We start from the raw sequence: 17839 nt of genomic DNA on the forward strand, positions 1-17839 counted from the left end.
ACTTGTAATCACCACAGGGACTTTCGAGGGTTTGAAGTTTGTTTTATTTTTCTGACACGACGGACATTTCTTTATATATTTCTCTATATCGTTCTTCATTGACTTCCATAGGTAAAATTCTTTGATTCTTTTATATGTGCGTACAAATCCCGGGTGTCCTGCTAGTTTTGAATCATGATTGTCCTGTAAGATCTTTAAAATTTCATCTGGAGTTTTAGGATTAATTGTGTTCCGTTGTAATACATATAATAGGTTTAATAGTTGTGTCTTTGAAAACGTAATGTACTATCTCACAAAACATTTCCCTTTTTATGTTCTTATTTTGAATAGTTGCGTCATGAATGTATATATTGCCCGAGTAATTGTTTTCTTCAAGCTTAATTTTTAAATTTCGTAAAGAGTAGAATATTCCTTTATAATCTAATTTATCGAAATGAAAAGGTTTGGCTATACAAAGGTAGGTCGTTTGTGAATTTTTATCCAATTTGATGAAGGAATATAGCTCATCAGGTTCTTTAATATTTGACTGTCGTCCACCAATGAAGAAACACCTGTGTCCCAATCCGTTGATACTTCAGCAGCAAGCTTGGCTCCGATGACTCGCCTGGTCACTTCTTTCTTCTTTCCGTCACAAAAATATTCACTTGCGAAGAACACTTATTAAAAGTCTTTTGTCCTTGCACTGTTTGACGGTCCTACCGACTGCGCCACTTTTTGGTGTGACCCCGCGAATAAAATAGTACTCGAAGAGTTTCAAACGTATATATATTTCAAATAGCGTGTACAAAGGTTCTGGCTACGAAGTGTACTCCATGAAGGCAAGCAATAGAGTGTCGTTGGGAGAGGTCCTGGACCCAAGAGCCTTGGAAAAGCTAGGCCCTTAAGGGTCGTGACTAATCGGGTAGTTTTCCACCTGTCACGTACGCCCAACTATCAGGAGAAAGTTGGCCTGAGCGTTGGGATATCCAACATATTTCAACAAATGAACAACGTGTTTCTCTGAAAATTTGAACATCACGAATACCCCACAGCTTTCACCTCTGCCAGAATTAAATGGAATACTATTTTTACAGATTTCTGTAATTGTGTCACAGTCGAAATGAACGACAAGGGGGACTTTTATCTGGTCCTCGCACCATAATTTCGAGTGCAACCAGCTGAAGTTTCTTTCTGCTTTAATTTATCGACGACACATGAGCAGGAAAAAATACCCGGCTTATACGTATCAAGTTAGTATAACGTATCTCTGATCTGAATACGTACGTGTTGCTCGCGCGGAAATAGAAACGGATATGCGGCTGGTGCGCGCCCTATTTTTGGGAATCGATCCCGTGAACCCTGCCTACCGAGCAGGAATTCCTGATTCCCTTTTGTCACGAGACTAATCGTTTGTTGCTTCCTACCGTGTAGTCGCTTATTTTTCGTTCGAACGCTCTGAACGAAAGCGGAGATGCTGTTTGTCATCCCTGTCAACGGTACACAGAGGGCTGTTTGTACGATTTTTATGGTTTCATTGGCTGGCCAGATTTCATCCATTTAATGAAACCACTGATAGAGATAACCATAAGATAAACTGATTGTAGTTGTGTCTGATTTAGGAAGACGTAAATTCAGAGAAGAATTAATATAAAAATTTCTTGCAATAATTAACAGAAATTATGATGAAATTTTCGGATCATGTGTCCAGCATTCATTAAAATAAATGATAAGGTCTTAACTAGGTTACAAACAAAAGGGATAATTGCAGTTATAATTTTATGATTTACTATTTGTAGACTATAATAATTTTCTAAATTAATATTTATGAAAAATTGGAAGGAATTTTGATTTAGTTACAAATGAATCTTTAATGATTAAAGGATTATTAATTGCTTTTCACTCAATGACCTCTACCATAAAAGAGTCTATTAATAGATTTCATAAATTTTGATCTCTTCTTTTTCTTGTTATCTCTTTGTAATATATTTATTCTTTATTAAATTGTTACCCTTCACTATTGGCGCAATTGAGAAGGGGTCAGGATGAGAACTCCTTCCCCAAATGTGGATTAGTCTCCTTACTGTTGCAAGGTTCTAAGACTCCGAACTTAAAAAATTCTAAGATTCTAAAATTAAAAAATTTTAAATTTTTAATATTCGCTCGTAAGATGTAAGACAAACACTTGACACTTAATAAAGCTAAGAAACTTGGCCCACCCTAGAAGAAAATTCTAATTACGCCAATACCCATCATTTACAACGCTTCTTTGCAATAAATAAAAAATAAAACTGGGCTTTCTTAATTTAAACATAGCTACTAACGATAAGTGTAGAACGTAAAAAAGTTACAATCTGGTTACAAAGAAATGTTTTTGTGACGAAGAATGAACTTTTTCTGATTCGTGTAGAAAAGTGCAGAACAGAATGTAAAATTTAATATCAACGACACAAATAAATAGATGATTAAAGTTTGATTCAGCGTTTTTGTGAGATGGAACTTTTAATTTGCTTTGTTTTACGTTACTCGTAGGTTTATTTTTTTTTTATTCTGTTGCTGGTTGATAATCGAAACTGTCCCCATGTTTATTAAGGGTTTTTAAATTTATTTTTATGAGTACTATATTCTTTAAGTATGGTCACAACACTTTAAAAATAAGTTTGAATTTATTATTGTACTCCACTTTTTGTTTGTTTATTATATAAATGAAATATTCTAGGATCATAGGTTTTTCATTTTACATTACAAAAATTACTAACGTGAGATTGATTAAAGGATATGAGTCTTTAAAGTGAACGAGTCAACTGAAGTGTATAATTTTGAACAATTGGTTTCTTTAAAAAAATGTATACTGTTTGAAACACCTTTTGGTTAATGAATATTGTTTTAATAGTGATTCTACCGTTAAAATTGATCGTTTCATCCGTGACAACCTAATATTGTTCGACCTACGATTCTCGAGTTCTTGACGTTCCTGCACGGTACACATCGAGACCCCTTGAACTCCAGAGCTTCTTCAGATAGCGTGTATCGAGGTTACATGTTTCGTAAGAGATAGATTGCGTCCACCCTTAAACGTCCCACATAGATGAAGCAAGCCGTTGTAGCTCTCGTGACACCGTTACTCTCGCGCTTTGTGTAATTTACGAATTGATAAATTCTTTGGAATCTGTGAAATCTTTGTTCGACCCGCGGTTTCCATTCCTGTGCGGCTATTCCTTTATGCTAATAACTATAATGATGTGTATTCCTGGAACCCACTAGCTCGCTGACACGTGATTAAGGTTACCGTTTCAACGAGATTCTCGTTTGTACCTACGCGATTTACTCTCTTGTCTTTTTCCTTCATTAGCCTTCCCAGTTTTAATACGTGGAATACTACAGGAGCCACCCTGAGTTTCATATGATCGCATTATCGATAGAAAAAGTATTTTTATGTCAAATTTTTATTCACGTTTTAATGAATTTAAATTGAGAAATAGAATGATCGCATTTTTAGTAATTGCAATTAGTTGGTCTTATATTACATATGGCTGATTTTATTCAATTACTCAAATTACTCAAATTTGTTTTTCTGCATATTTGCGTAATTAAGCGATGAAAAATATTTTACTTCATAATTAACCATTAAGACTTATTAAATATTTGCTTTAAGATTTAGTACTCTATGTGTTAATGAACTTCTTCATTAAGAGTCTTAAATGAGGTCTAAATATTATACAGAAAAATAATTTCTGTGAATATTATTAATTTTATAGGCTCATATTGTATTTAATTATCCTTGGGTGGAGCAAGAGGAGGTTATTAATTTTACTTGAATTTTACAAATCTTGTACTCGCGATTGAATTCTGTTTCGATTTATTTCATTTTTTCAATAAGAAAGAGGGGCAGAATGCAGACATAAAATCAGCTGAAATTTCGTGAACTTAATAAACAAATATATTTTGGTACAATTTTAGTGAATGAATAAAATGATACGCGCGATTGAGTAAGTATTCAGATTAGTTATCATTCTTTTATGCGATAACTTAATTTTTTGTTGACCTATTTTAGAGCTTAACGAACCTATTAGGTTCTATATAATTCTGGGTTTTATAACTTAATGCACTGGTGTGTTATATATTAGTTTTACAACAGTCATAGTAAGGATCATTAGCACTTTATTATTTTCTTCGAGTGTATTTTAATTTTATCTAACCGTGTTGCAGAATTATGTCAAAAAGTAAGTATTCTAAAAATTTATAATTTTCTTACAAGAAATATATTTCATATAAATACCGCATGGATGCAGCAACTCTAAGTCTTTCTAAGTAAAAGTTTGGGATCAATGAATCTGTTCTGTTATGCGACTCTTATAATCTCATAAGCATTACTCTGTTTCATAGTTCAGAAGCGCGTCATACAAACAAATCTTATATGTATATGTATGTATATTCGATAAACTGATTCGTCGAAATTGATTAACGACTTTTGATACCAGGTATTTTACATTGACATTCATTGCTTTTCGTTGATAGAAAATTGGAATTTAAACACTGATCACCGCTTTATATCGCAATTTCCATCCCTTCGACCCCTATTCAATCCCAATTTCACACTCCACCAAAAACAATTTTCATTTCATTTAAACAAAATCTATTTTACACTTCATCTAAACTTTCACAAATGAAGTAGATAATTACCATCGCTTTACAATATACCAGAATTCGTGGTTTTAATACATAACTTTTTACACCAGCTCTCTTTTCTTCATTTTTATTAATTGTATTAGATACTAATTACTATTTAAAAATTTGTCATTCTTTAGTGCAGATTAGAGAAGCTTCTTTCAGTAGCATTAACGTAACTAACAATAAGTAGGAGTCAGAGTGGGCCTGGCCTCCTTATCGTTTTAAAACTTTAAGATTCGAAAATTCCGGAATTCCACAACCCAAGTATTCCAGAATTCTAAAATTTCAAAATTTCAAAATCTCTATGACGTCTGGCTCATCCCAGAAGAAAACTCTGCTTATTCCAATGCTCAGTAATTGATCTTTTCTTTAGTAAAAAAATAACCATAAAATTATAAGAGCCATCGATTCCATAAAGTAATACGGTCATCAAAGTGATATTAACCGTATATTTTAATTGATTTATAGATGAATCATTAACGATCAAAGACTTATTGACCCGATCCCTGTCCATTGTATTTCTACAATGTACAAAATTATCTAGTAGACACGACAATAAGGTAGTTAATTGGTTTTCGATCAATAATTATTGGTATCTAACGGTAAGAGTCTATTAAGAAGCTTATTAATCAACCCAACGATGCTTTCCAATTTATTTAAACTCACAATTAATCTTTCTCTTCCTGTTAGTCATTGGCGTAACTATTTAGAATTTTTATCTGAGGGTGGACTAGTATCAAATGTCTAATGTTGTTTAATTCTAACATAGTTTTCGGTTCTGATTTCCCGTAATAAGAGTATTATTGTACTTTTTGCATTTAATTACATTGCATATATTGCATTTCGCGTTTTACGAGTTGATTACATTTTTACTCATTTCAATAATTTTTTACCAGTTCATATTTTAGAAGGAACAAGTCCACCCTGCTCCCTACCTAATTATGCTAACATTGTCAGCCACCATGCAAAATTTCTTATCAGTCGTAACCCTCGAAATTAACTCGCGATCACGTCGACGTTATTATTAGCCCGGTATTGTCGATTTCCATGAAACGAGTCGCTGTCATTTGGTATCGGTATCCGGAGCATATACGCGAGTTTACGAGCGGCTCGGCATGCCAGCATCTCGTGGCGATAAACTCTGTACGCGGTTCATTAATTTTGGAGTCGTTCGTTTTTTTATTTATTTTTTTTTTTGGCCGTTTACCGAGAAACAGCGGTCAAAGAACAAGGGTTGGCGGGCGAGGGGTGGCAGCCAGGCTCTTGCACGCATAAGCGGAATACGACGGGTTATCGGCACACTCATAAAGAGACCGCTTATTCTCTCATCGAAGAGATTCAACGTTATCGCCGATTGTCACATTGAACTGTTTCATTCACGTTCACAATAAACAGCTCAACGGAATGATGTCACTATCAGTGGCTACGGAATTCATAGTCTTTGGTCAATTGGGTGATTCTAGAAATTATAGTGGTTGTAAATTTAATGGGTTAGGTCATTTGGTAATTAATTCTTTTATTACCATTCAGCACCATTTGAGAATCCCGCGTTTTTATGACAAATCTACTTTTGTGTCGAAACTGTTTATATTGTTCAAGATTTAGTGTATCTTTAAACTTTACTGTTTCACGTGGTAATGAAACTTTGTGCAAGTAACTTTTAACCTTTCTTTGACAAACGTTTGGTCTTTCTAATTGAGAACATGGGATGAAATCAAATGCTAATCCAAATCCTAATCATTTAATAACTAAACTATAATAATTCAATAATAATTATAAATAATCCAAAAATATTTATAAACAATGTTTAATTTTGCAAGTATGATACCAGCTGTAATTAAATTTCAATTAAATAATTCATGACATCACCTGACATTGATATCAGAAAGAATTGTTTGAATTTTTATCTAAAAATTTGTTCATCTTTATTAGTTTTATTACATTTTGAAATTACTAAACTGATGCAATATCTTAAGTAAAATAAATTTATAAATTCTAGAAATAAGAAACTAATTAACTGAATACTATTTTAGACATACACGATTATATTAAATAAAAAAAATGTAATGTTGTATATCATACGGTAACACGATTAATTGCTCAAGTAAACAAAGAAAAGACAATTTGTGATCTGACGCGAGCGATATCACTGGAAACGGCCTCGAATAAGTAACAATTAAGTAACTAAAGATATGAGGTAACGGTAAAGGTCGGATTTGTTAATAAATAATTTTAGAATGTGATGTCACGCGCAGCCTTCGCGCGATGAAACTAATATCGTGCAACACTTTAATGGCCAACTGACAATTGTCGATCTGTCTTGTAGTGTAAACTACACATTTATCACACTTTGTAACGGCTTCAGATAAAACGGTGTATAAATAACGCTCGATCAATGTATTAATGTTTTCTGCCAATATTCCATTAAGTAACGAGAACTTGTAAGTATGTATCACGCGATATTGTTTTTTATACAATGAGGTCAATCTGTACAAATTCTCTACTAATCTCTTAATAAAATTTCAGAGTGATATATAACTGTACTTTACGTAAAATTTTAACGATTATTAAATGCATTCAATCAGATAGAAATTTGTATTTGACTTGACACTATTACCTCTAATAATTCATTTACATTATAAGAATTAACTTCAAGAAACGAACGTATTGCTCTTATCTTATTCTTTTAATTTATCTCTTTATTTTCTAAGAAACTTGCAATTTTATATATAAGAAAAAATGTAGAATCTGTTTTAGGAAACTTGAGAGACGTCAATGACAAGAAGTAATTAATGCAAGACGTGATTTTATTTTTAAATAATGAAATTTATAGACAGGGTTCTCATTTTAATCTATCTGCAAAATTATCGAAAACACCTATTAATTAACAAAAATGTTTTAATTCATTCCCAAAGGTGGAAAAAGTATTAATATCATATTTCTGTAAAAATAAGTTTAACTTGGTATTGAGTTTGTAAACAATGTATATTCTATGTAAAAAATAACCATTTTAATAGCATCTTTATATGCCAGTGTCAAAATTTTTCATAAAATAAATGTTTCATAAAATAAAAGTATTATACACATATATAATATTTTACACTGAAGGATCATTGGATGCATTAGCTACGAATGAGATCAGATCGTGACGTCACTGGCAGGCGTTACATCTTTCTAAATAATTGACACATGAATTAACGATGACGTTCCATTGATGTGTATCCATTATCCTGATTAACATTCTATCGCGTGTAACTCCATTCTATTACGTGTAACCGTGCTTTTCTCAAATTTACAATCCAGCGAACCGTAAATAGATGCACCGTATTGTATCGTGACCGCATAAATATTTGCATGACGTCACGGATTGAAATTGTTCGTTACACACATGACGAATCGATCATTACCAGTTAGCCTCTACTTTCTATCAGGTATCAATTTCTATATTCTTTCAAACCTTTTTCGGTACAAAATTAATAAATTACCGTAATTTGTATTTTGTGAAAGCTTGAAATATTTAACCATAAAAGACGTCAATTAAGGGTTAGCTCGAGATGGCCGAAGCCCTGAAAGTTTGTTCAGTACATTAATTTGTTCGGGTACCCGGAATTTCGGGAGCCAAATATCAACTCGGTACTCGCTCAAATTCGTCTTAGGACACGAACTTAAGAACCGCGATTCAATTCAGGAGACGACATTGTATTCAACCTGAATTTTTCAACCTTAGCTCAAAAATTTGTGTAGTGTATTGAGTTTTGTCTCGAGTAGAAATCGGGTCTTGAAATTACAGGTACCCGAACAAAATGTGCTGGACAAACTTTCAGGATCTCGCCTGAACCAGATCCCAATCCGAATTCTCGAGTACTCGCACAACCTTATTATTAATATTTTATAATATTATAATTACTTAACGATTAAAGAAACCTATGATTTTTGCAATTTCGATATATACCACAAAATTATTAATTTTCAAATTCTAATTGGTATCCGATAGAGTAGACTATAGTGTAAAAAGTTAAGTTCCAAAAATCACGAGTACATAATATTAGTAGCAGTTAAAGTGTTAGTGATTAATAATTTCATATTTTTATAAACATAACGTGAAATTATTGTAATCGTAAATTTTTCCGTATAATTATGTAAGCAAAGTCATAAGCGCGATGGGTACATTTAAACGTAACGAGTTTGCAAGCTGTTCATTTATCTAGTGAAACTGCTTGCACTGTGCGCTATAAAAAATTAGTGGAAACGAACTATAAACACGAAGAGGTTAATGATGGTCAATGACGTATTTGCATACAACTGTTCTAGAACGTGATGTCATTCATGTAATGTGCTTTACTACGGCCGACACTATTAATGTGCTCTCAACTTCAAATGTTAAGAGGTTTCCACTTTGCGAAGGACATTGTGATTACGGTGATTTCAATTTAGGAAATGAGTTAGAAGGATACTTCGTTAAACGGGTTGCTCGTAAATTTTAACAACACTATCATTTAGTTGTTCAAAGTATCTATCAAGTACTCTTGAAAGATTTAATTATAAACGATAAATTAAAAGAGGTATGCAAACTAATTATTAGCTCAAATGTGTAGTTCTTTAATTAATTACTTGTTAAACAAGGTAAATTAATGCACAGTTTATTACCTCACTATACCTAAGATTACCTAAAATTTCCTCATAGTGTTACAAATTTTAATAAAATAGCTTCAAACTTTTAATAATGTACTTGAGTACACTCGCTACCAAATCAGGCTTTCCCAGGAAAGATGGTAATGTTTCAGATTCTTACTCTTCTCCACAGGCCACTCGGGGGAATTTGGCGATGGAGGTGGTCCCCTCAAAATTTGGGGTCTATCACTTGGGCGTGAATGTTTACGCAGAAAGGGTTGAACTGATATTTATTAGTTATATACTAAATTTTATAATATTTATTAACTAAAAATTGTATTATTTCCTTTCTAAATCACTATTGATATTAATATCGTCAAAATTAAGGGAAGTTTGATTTGATCGCAAGTGTACTTACATTATCATGATTTAGTGCACCCTTGTTACAGTGATCACAATCGAACTTAAAAATTTGGATGCTTTTTAATTATAACGAAGATGGAATTATTGAGTATGGAATAAAATCATTTCCAATCATTGTAGCAATAATTGATTTGTTTGGTATCTCACATTATCAACATAATGTTATTTCTATTTAAGATTATTTTTTCTTTCATCCTTTTTTAACTATTTGAGTGTATTGAGTTTGCTGTGTTGGTCATTAGTGACCCCGATGATAATGAACGTGTTAAAAATAAATATTTTGCAATCGAATAATGAATTAAGAAAATTTTCTATGTATAATTAAAAAAAGAATACATTGGAAATTATTCCAACCATAACTCATTGTAAAATTTCATAAGTTTCTATTTTTATTTTAAATCAAATCTTCTATTATCTCAATTTATAATTCATTTAACGATTATTACGTAAAAAATATTTCTCGAGTATTTTGGAATAAATTATGTATACATAATGGTATTTTGCTATTGCACATTAATATTCTGCGCCTGTACTTGTGACATAATGCTGTCGATAATTCAGTCGTAGTAGGTAGCTGACAATTTACAACGGGATTATGTCATGAATTCTTAAAAAGAAAAAAGGAATGTGAATAACTAGTTCAAAACATACTGAAACGAATGGTATTTCCAGGTCGGTAGACGGTGAAAGTATCAAGTTGGTTGTAAGCAAAGCATCGTAGAACAGGACACTTCTTCCCTATTTTTACCCAGCCTCCCCTTTATCTACGTGGGTGGGACAAGTTTACGTATTTAGCGGCGTGAAATGCAGGTGAGAGTATAATTCAGGAAACCATGGTTAAAAGTATTTTGAAAACACGGGAAACGTAAATATTCTGGGAAGATCGTGTGAAATACTGTTTATATTCGAATAGCGTGGGTTTCACGTAGACGTTTCGAATCCAAATCACGCGTGAAATATCATCTTATTTGTCGAAATAAATTTCAAATATCGAAACTTCCTGTCGAATATGTGTATATAATTTTTCAATTTTATCAGCGTTCCATATATTCAATGTTGATATACATATATTCAACCGTTAATATATTCAGTTGGTTTTATCTATTTTTTTTTTTTTGTAATTGACAAATCTGCTACACGTTTCCGCAATTTTATCAGAAGAAATTGGGACGAAGTTGACAAGCCTGTTTGAACCAAATGGTACGCAATTTTTTATCTTGTCAAATACAGGGGTTTTACACCACGAAGAGGAGCAAATGAGTTATGCATCCTCGGGTGGCGATTGTTCCCAGTCGACAACAGGAAAAGTTTATCGTTATCAGGGACAGACTCTTCCTACAGTGCAGCAGCGATCCAGATATCGTAGACGAAGTAGTGAATTATTTCGTAATATTGTTCGTTCAGAGGAAACGTCCGATTTTTTCTTCAATATTTTCGTCGATATAATATGTAACATAATCATAACCATATCGTTCTATTTAACATTTAATTAACTCTTGCATGAAAATAATTATACCTATATGTTTAAACATTGATTTTCTAAAGACGTCACTTTAGTAATTTGACAGTAGCTTTTGAATTTGAATTATTATTGCAGCCTTTGATTCATTTAAATATTATTCTATAAATTTATGGCAAAAATATTCATATTAAATTCGATGAATATTCTATAAATAATCGTAACTAGTTTTGCAAGAAGAAAAAATTCCTTGGTTTTTAGGAAATTAATATTTTGACATACAAATTGTACTGTTGGATACAAGAAGGGGTTCAGTGACTAAAGTTTAAGTTAATTAATTTTTTATAGGCAGTAAAATTGTTGTAACATTTTCTATAATGTTAAAAGAATTTGAATTCTTTGCAGTTTCACTAACACAATCCCAATTATATAATATATCAAAAAATAAAATGAATTTTCGTTATAACCCTTAGGCCTTTATTACGTAAAATTATATTGTAGTACTGATTAAAAGAATATTTTTAATAATAAAAAAGGAATGAAAAGGTTCTAGTTTCTTTCGTTGACTGATTTCTCAGCTTCGATGATGTCTTCAATGTCATTATATTTATCCAAGAATAAAGAAAAAAAAAGCTTTCAACGCTTTTTTAAAGAAGCTTTCTATCTTTCAAAGAGTAAGGGTCAATTCGGCAACACTGATGTACAAAATTTGCTGTAACTCCGTCAATTTCGAATATATTAAGGTAATGAATGTAACTTACAGGTTATTTGTAAAAGAGAGAATCTAATTAAACATTTTACCAAAAAAAAGCCTGAGCGTCCTGAGACCCTTCTTACATCAAACAGTAAAATTAGAGAATTTTTCAAAAAGCTGGGACGATAATATAGAGAGATTCTAAAGGAATGATGACATGCTACGGACACGTTTGAAACAAGAAACTGGATTCACGTTATAGATAATTTATTTGTGATCGCGATATAATTGAACGATTCTAACAGCTTGAATGAAAATTACTTGTCGGTGTATCATATAAGGTAGCGATGACGAAGTGACTGTCTCGCGTATAATTTAGTAATAACGACCCACGTGAATGAATGTTCAACTAGAGTTGTATCGCGTGTCTGAGATGCAAGTTTTTTTATTCCGGTTAGTCAAGGTAAGACAGTTGTAAATAGTACTTTCCGAGGTGATTTCTTTCTATATTTTGAGGGAAGTCTATAATTATCATTGTATGTGCAAACAAGTATTCAGTAACAATTTTAAGTATGTATCGTTATTTAAAATTTTGTACATCAAAGAACTCGATATAAATAAATAAAATATATCACTTTAAAAATAGCAATTTTATATTCTTGCGAGTAAAAATATAAAAAATTTATAGAAATACTAAAAACATTCTTCTTAAATTTTTTCTTCTCAGAAAACGTTACTCTTTTCAGAACTTTCTCGACGAAAGCTTTAACGATTACACGCGTAGAATTCTTATGGGATAGATTTATCACTTTTCTTGTGGCATCGATTCATAACATTTTCGAAACGTGAAAAGGAACTACGCGGATAGTGACCTGACTCCCTTTTGAACGATTTCTCACGATTCTGAATGACTACCAGCATAACGGACCACTGTCGGTGGTCGAAACCGAGCAAGAAAAGGTAGGCAAACCTTTTGAGCTACCGTTCATTCCATCCCCGATCTTTATATTTATTCACACTATCCTATACATCGACGTTTCCTATTTGATGCTACGAAAAGGACGAGCACGCCTTTCAGGCGTCGAAATCGCCTAGATGCTTGTTTACTGGGTGACTTCAACGAGGTAGGAAGATGCCACTGGTAACGAGAAAGCACAATCTTCGAGATATGATTATACGTATAATCCGATATGATTATATGGGAAATAAAATAAGAAAATTGCTAATTGCAAGAATTTGGTAGAATTTCAGTATAGAATTCATAATTTCAGTATGTTAATATAAAAAAGAAATTGAAGAAAATGGTGTATGTATTAATTTTCAGGGTTACATCAACCTAATAAGTTATTAGCAACCACAATGTCGTTAAATGAATAAAATAGAATTAAGTAAGAAATAGCAATATCTTTAAGAAACATTAGGATAATTTAAGCTAATAGTAAGCTAATATTGTTCAGAATTTTATATAACTCTGGGGAAATTTTATAATTCTACAAGAAGTGTGTAATCTGACATATTTAATATATTTTCAAGAACCAATTAATTTTTGATAGTTTTTGACAATTAGTTTTTAAAAGTGACAATTTTCATAAAATACTGTATGAGATATGTTCGAAATAAAATAAGAAAATTGCTAATTACAAGAATTTGGTATAATTTCAGTATAGAATTCATAATTTCAGTATGTTAATATAAAAAAGAAATTGAATTATTTAAATCTATTTACTTTTGAATTATATTAAATTTTGCTTCGGTTTAAATGATGATCTCAGTGAAACATGATATCCAGGATACAATTTGTTATCCTGACGAGTTTCATTTCTGATATGAAAACGTGAAATCATGATTGAAATGCAATCAAATTCAATGTAGTAATATGCCATGAACAAAATTTAGTGCAAAGCTGACAGTATAAACTATTCATATAACGTGAAGTTGTCGGTACGGAAACGAGGAATGCTAATTATAGAAACTAAATATAAGATAATTAAGGAACTTGGGAGAGATGAAAGTGCAGCTGTACTAGTAAATGATGCTATTGGAAAATTTGCAACTGCTGCCACGTGGAGAACTGTGAAGTCCATTAATCATTTTAATCCATTGCTCAATTAACAAAATTCCATGCCACTGAAAATTAATATCTTAAAAATTCGAACGAAGAGTATTCTTATCTATGCAATAAGCATTACGAAGAATCCTGTTATCTTTACAAAAATATACAAATAAAATTGTTAAAATAACAGGGAAGTAATGAAACTTTATATCATTTTTCAGATACATTTTATCATATCAGTATTAAATAACAAAGTAAGTTGATATTATTCATGTGCATTATTCATTGTGTTAATGTTTTTAAGTTGCTTATTATTCTGTTTATGTTTTATTATTTTTTTTGTAACTTTAGTAACTGGCGCCGGTTCTGACGTCAGTGGTACTTGTGCTTTTAATAACTACATTAACACACGTGTTGTACAAAGTGCTGTTGCACCAGGGCTGTACCCTGACGTTACATCTAAATATAAAAGGGTACAATTACCGCTGGATTTCGTTGTAAGTGTTCCTTTGTTAATTAACGTTGGTAAAAAAATTATATTCTACGTTTAATGCGAATTGCGTATTTTTTTTCTAAAAATAATTTTCTTCGCGATTCATTTAAAAGTCAATTGTTTTTTATTAATTTAAGCAGCTGGTTTAAAACTATATTTAAAATCAGCAACCTCTAATTAATTTGTAAACTGAATTTCTACATTTTTTGTGTCTATAAAGTTATGAAAATTATAACAATTTTCCTTCTGCAAATATTAAATATTAAAATAGATTTGCATCGTTTCGAGTTCGGAAATAAATGGTGAATCTCCTCAGAAGATAAAATACGTGAGAATAAGACGAGTAATCAATGATTTCCGAATATTTATACGCGATGAGATGTGAATTGATTTGCGCAACAGGTTATATTGTTGCGTAAATTTCTGTGTAATTGTAAAAATACCTTGGTATACATTATTCATAAACTGCTCTCCTAAGATATACGCTCTTAACGGTTTGTGACATCACGCACGAGCCACACGTGAAATCCAGTTAAGGCGAGGGTGGTGATTTGTGTGCTTTGTGTGAGGTCATATGTACCGACACCTACACCTCCTTGTATGTTAATCAAAATACATTATTCTATTTTTTCTTTGAAATTATACGATCTTTTAATGAGATCAAAGAAGTGACTTGTCTAACGATTGCTTCTTGTTTCTAACAGTGTATGATTTTCGAACCAGCTCTTTTGGACTTTTTGACAAATTAAGAATACAAATTTCAATTTTTAAACTTCAACCATTTTGATCAACAATTCGTACCATCAATAAGTACTACTTCCAGAATTGATATAATTAGAATCTATTAACAAAATTCAGTCAGAAAGTTTTCTAGTTGCCTCTGAAATTTATTAGTTTTAAAAATCTCCCACAGTGTGCGGAATGAAAATCAAGCAATAACGAGTATACACGTCAACCGTACCGCAATAGAGATTTGGTTCGACGTGTATAGACGTGAAACGCAGTTAAAGGGTTAATTTTTTTCTCAACTCTTTTTTTATTTGCTTTTTAATGAAAGAAAAGTACTATAAATAAAGAAACTAAAATATCGGTACTCTATAATTTGTCAATTTAATGAGAAGGAAAAAATAAAAATGTATTACGAAAAATGAATTTTCTCGGACCGTTTAGATCGAAGAAATCTGACTGACTTTCTCGGATTACGAGAACGATTTCACGGAAGCGTTAATAAAGCAACTTCTGTGCAAACAGTTCGAAACGAATCCGTATACGCAAAGAATATACGACCTATATTTCAAGCGTGTTTAACAGTTAACTGCATCACTGGACGCCACTCAATGAAATTTAAACGCTTTCTGTCTTATTCACGCAAAACATCACGCCTACGTAATAGTCCGTAAGTTAAATGTACACGTTATTTCGACTAAACTCTCTGAATGAACTCTCATTCTTCATTTGTGTTCGTCAAAATTTCTATATCTTCTAGCTTTTTCATATTAACCAACAACTATCCATTAATTATTTCCACGTATTTAAAATTTGTTTAAATTTATTAAATAGAAGATACTTTCTATTTGATTCATGAATATTAATACGCATTTCACTATCATCTTTGTGCTACTGTGTTATCAATGGACCAATGTTGTAACCTTGTTGAAATTATCTATTATTTAATCACGAAAAGAAAAAGAATTAAGAATTAAGACTCGAACTACCGACGTTTGATGTACATTTATTTTTAAGTTAAAAATCATGTAGATTACGAAATAGATAAAGGATGAAACATAATTTAATATATACATTCATTCTTTAGCTCGGTAACAGCCAACATACATTTCAATAAAAATACCCCGATAAAATTTATAATTTAAAATAAGAAAATGGAAACTAGTCATTTTGACCCCTTCGGTAGTTATAGTGTTAAGAAAATATAGCTATAGTTTATTCAAAGTAATTGTTTTAATATAAACAATGTCATTTCTAATACATTTCATGTATCAAATGAAATAACTATAGTGCATTTCTAAATGCAAATTAAGTTTATCGATTTATTTAAAAAATGATTGTAAAGTCGATCGTTAATCGAGGTAACCGGCATTCCCACGCATCTGTGCCACGAACTCATTCCGTTCCTAAAAACGATTGAACGATTTAAGTTGTTCCAGATGCTCGCGACATTATCTGTTCCCGCAGCAAATTACCGAAACCTACGTTCATAAAACGTACCCACGTCCATAGACCAGTCAATTATCGACTTTCTAGGTCTTGTTATTCGAAAGAAAGCTCGAGGAGATCGTGGATCATGTATTCAGAATAAGACGGTAACGTCACGTCGACCCGACGACCTACCGGAAACGTTGCCGTCAACGTTAGTTCAGAGAACTTCTAGCGTGCGAGACTTAATCAGAGTTGCGTTTCGCGCGGTGAAAATTCGCTATAACTCCGCGAATACTTTTCCCTCTCTCCTTCCGTGGACGGTTTTATGTAGTTACGTAACCATGCAGTTAAACGACCCGGTGATTCGATGGATCGACTATGATCGCAGGTAATCGTTCGAAATGAATCTTGTTTAAACACAAGCATAGGTTAAAATAATATAAATGACACTTTAAGAAGCAATGCTTTTAATCTAGAATAACTAGGGCACACGAGATAACGATAAATAAGATATCGTCAATTCCTCAAGGATAGAATAGTTTAAACAAAATGCACAATTCGAACGAAAAATCGCGATTGAACATTGAGTAGTCTAGAGTCTTTATCTACGGAACGAACGCGGAACGGTACGCGACTGGGATATTTCAAGGACTCACTCACCACAGCCTCGGTGACCGGTATCCACGTGACGACCAGTAGGGCAAGGACGCAGGTGACTCGCAGGACAACCGGGAACGGATGTAACCCACGGGCTGGGCTGGTTGAAGTTGCCGCAGCCCTAGGCCGCATTGTGCCCGAAGCTTCTCCTTCTCCTCCTGTTGTTGTCGGTGTTCCTGATCCGTGTTCCCCGTTTACCTGTGCCTGTACCTTGCACACCGGTCGGCAGCCGTCGGAGTAGCGATGGCCGATCGTGTCTGTGGAGCGCGAGCGGTTGGAACGCTGAGATTCCGAGTCTCTGGCAGTTGGAGAGTAGTCGTGGTTGAAAACGATGCGGTGGCTGGACGGCCAGCCTGTCGAGGCAGCGCGTGTCGAAGGGCCAGACAGACGGCACGGCCCGGCCTGGTTGGCCCACCACGCAGCCAGACAGTCCTGAGTCGGCGGCGGAGGAGGCGCTCTTCTCTCTTCTCCTCTTCCGTACAGCTGTATCCTTGCGCGTCTGAACGCGTCACTCTGGTGTCGACTGGATGCTCCCCTCTCGATTCGCTGAGCTCGCCGGTCCTCTCGGTCCGCTCGGTTCGCCTGGACAGCCAGAGAGACCTACGGCGCGATCGACATCGGCTGAGGCCGCGCAACAGTCCTCGT

The 17839-nt window shown here is 33.2% G+C and overlaps 1 protein-coding gene across 1 annotated transcript in view; it reads right to left on the bottom strand.

Annotated features, from left to right (window-relative positions):
• LOC117609045 (uncharacterized) overlaps positions 1 to 17815 on the bottom strand; it is an 85741-nt gene extending 67926 nt beyond the window's left edge. Inside the window, exon 1 of the mRNA XM_034334884.2 lies at positions 17198 to 17815. Within this exon, the coding sequence (XP_034190775.2) occupies positions 17198 to 17326 (129 nt within the window). The 5' untranslated portion in view covers positions 17327 to 17815. The remainder of the gene's footprint in view (positions 1 to 17197) is intronic.
• Between the last annotated feature and the right edge of the window lie 24 nt (positions 17816 to 17839).

Source organism: Osmia lignaria, chromosome 14, assembly GCF_051020975.1.
Source record: "Osmia lignaria lignaria isolate PbOS001 chromosome 14, iyOsmLign1, whole genome shotgun sequence".
NCBI classification, from domain to species: Eukaryota; Metazoa; Arthropoda; class Insecta; order Hymenoptera; family Megachilidae; genus Osmia; species Osmia lignaria.